Source organism: Phaethon lepturus, unplaced genomic scaffold (assembly GCF_000687285.1).
Source record: "Phaethon lepturus isolate BGI_N335 unplaced genomic scaffold, ASM68728v1 scaffold34775, whole genome shotgun sequence".
Taxonomy (NCBI): domain Eukaryota; kingdom Metazoa; phylum Chordata; class Aves; order Phaethontiformes; family Phaethontidae; genus Phaethon; species Phaethon lepturus.
The window spans coordinates 4,409-6,277 of record NW_010541845.1 but is presented as its reverse complement, the minus strand read 5'-3'; the positions used below and the strand labels follow the sequence as shown (position 1 = coordinate 6,277).

At 55.9% G+C, this 1,869-nt stretch overlaps 1 protein-coding gene across 1 annotated transcript; it reads right to left on the bottom strand.

Annotated features, from left to right (window-relative positions):
* Positions 1-207: 207 nt before the first annotated feature.
* Positions 208-1,476, bottom strand: LOC104621381 (protein MRP-126-like). The gene is made up of 3 exons (XM_010287849.1): positions 1,456-1,476; positions 1,045-1,194; positions 208-399 (listed from the first exon to the last, which is right to left on the bottom strand). Exons 1-3 carry the CDS (start codon positions 1,474-1,476, stop codon positions 208-210), a joined length of 363 nt encoding a protein of 120 aa, XP_010286151.1.
* Between the last annotated feature and the right edge of the window lie 393 nt (positions 1,477-1,869).

Here is a 1,869-nt window from a genome sequence, read left to right as displayed (position 1 = left end):
AGAGCAAGGTGCAGGACTTGCCTCGAGGAAGACCCACGCAGACACAGAGAATAGCTTTGGCAGCCTCAGGGCAAAACTTTATTTGGCAGCAAAACCATCAAACTTGAAGGAAGGGAAGGAGGGAGGTGGGCAGAGAGGGGTGGAGGGGAGAAAACCGGGGGCTGCAAGCACTGCTTGGGTGCTTTCTGCCGGGGACCACGGCCCATCTCAGTGGTGGTGTTGGTGCTGGTGCTTGTGCTGGTGTTGCTGCTGCTGGTCCTCAACGTCGTGGAGGTGTTCGTGGGTGGCAATGGTCACACGGGTGATGAGCAGCATCACCTCGCAGAAGCTGATCTGCGCGTCCTTGTTGATATCGAGGTCCTTCATGATTTCATCAATGGTGGCCTTGTTTTTCACGTGCTGCAAAGGGACGTGGTGAGGGCAAAGTCCTGTCACTCGCAGCTCAAGCCTCCCCCGGGGCCTTGCTGGGACCCTCACGGGTACCAGGTCCCCAGTAGCCTGGTGCTGTGTGTGGCTCCATCACCCGTTGCTTTGGGTGTAGCGATGATTCACCCGTGGTGATGAAGCAACCAGAGCAACAGGCTAGCATCACTGCGAGGACGCCGTGCAACGCGGAGACTGGTGCAGGCAGCAGCGTTATGTCAGCCACGAACCCCTCCTTTAGCGCGCCCGATTAAAAACACTTGACCTTCTGCTTTAGCAAAATGAGTTACCAAAAAAATGGGCTTTTTGGGTGATATTTCTCACATCATTGCTCCTAGATGGCAGAGGAGCTCTTGGGCAATATGATCCTGATTTTTTTTTTTGCAGATAAGGTGATGGGGTTAAATATCTGGCTGCAGGTTCATCCAGACCTGGGCGGGTATCCTTCCTGTTTATGGAGCGCGTTTGGAAAGTGGCGGTTGGACAGGGAGGGCCTGGGCAGGAGGTGTGGGGGCAGGAGAGCAGAGTGGGAAGAGAGGGAATCCAGTCCCTGGGGGTATTCAGGCAATGGGGTCCAGCCCGGCTGCCCCCCCCATGTGGGTCACGAGAAACTCCACTCACCTTCAGGTAGTTCGCAAGCTGCTTCTCAATCAGGAGCTTCAGCTCCTTCTTGGTCAGGGTGTCTAGGTCCCCCTCCCGTCTCGAGTACTGGTGGAAGACATCAATGATGATATCCATGGCCTTCTCCAGCTCGGAGAGATGTTCCTGGGTCTGGAAGAGAAACAATTACACTGAATAATGTCTGGAGCCACAACAGATGGTGGCTGGACTGTGCTGTGGGGAGCCTCTTCCAGGAGAAGACATCTCTCCTTGTGGGCTGTGCTCAGATGAGCCCAGGTGGAGATGGTTTTCCTCTGCTAGTGACTGATGGCAGCTCACGCTGCGAGGAGAGGCTCCCTGAGGGTCCTTGCACCTCCGATGGTCCAACCAGCATCTGGAAAAGAGTACAGAGACCTTAAATTCCCGAGCCACCATTGGACTTGCCTTGCTCATCTTGATGGCGTAGCGAGATCCCCTCGGGCTGGAGCGGGGCCAGTCCCAAGCGCAGCATCTTTTATAGCCCGGCCGTCCGCCTGCGCCACTCCGCCAGTTGTGAAATGTCTCCGTTTCATCCGATTCCAGTCCATCTTCATGACATGTGCATTGCTTAAGGCTCCGGGGCAGTTCCTTAAAAGGGGTCTCTGTGGCTTTTCCCGCAAGGTTGGTGTCACGTACTCTGGCTGGGTGGCAGGGAGGTGGCCAGGGCATGGTCCTGTCCCCTTCACCCCCTCCACTTGGCTATTGGGGCTGCAATTCTCCATCAACTCTCGACAGAAGTCCATTCCTGTTGGCTTCTTCAATTCCACCCGCTCCACACCCTCCATAGGGGCGTCTCTTCATGCCACG

Excerpts from the sequence above, each read along its gene's own strand:
- LOC104621381 (XM_010287849.1), bottom strand. The coding sequence starts at position 1,476 with ATGAGCAAGGCAAGTCCAATG. Across the intron at positions 1,195-1,455 it reads TGAGCAAGGCAAGTCCAATG|ACCCAGGAACATCTCTCCGA; the intron begins GTGGCTCGGGAA and ends TTTCTCTTCCAG. Across the intron at positions 400-1,044 it reads AGCTTGCGAACTACCTGAAG|CACGTGAAAAACAAGGCCAC; the intron begins GTGAGTGGAGTT and ends GTCCCTTTGCAG.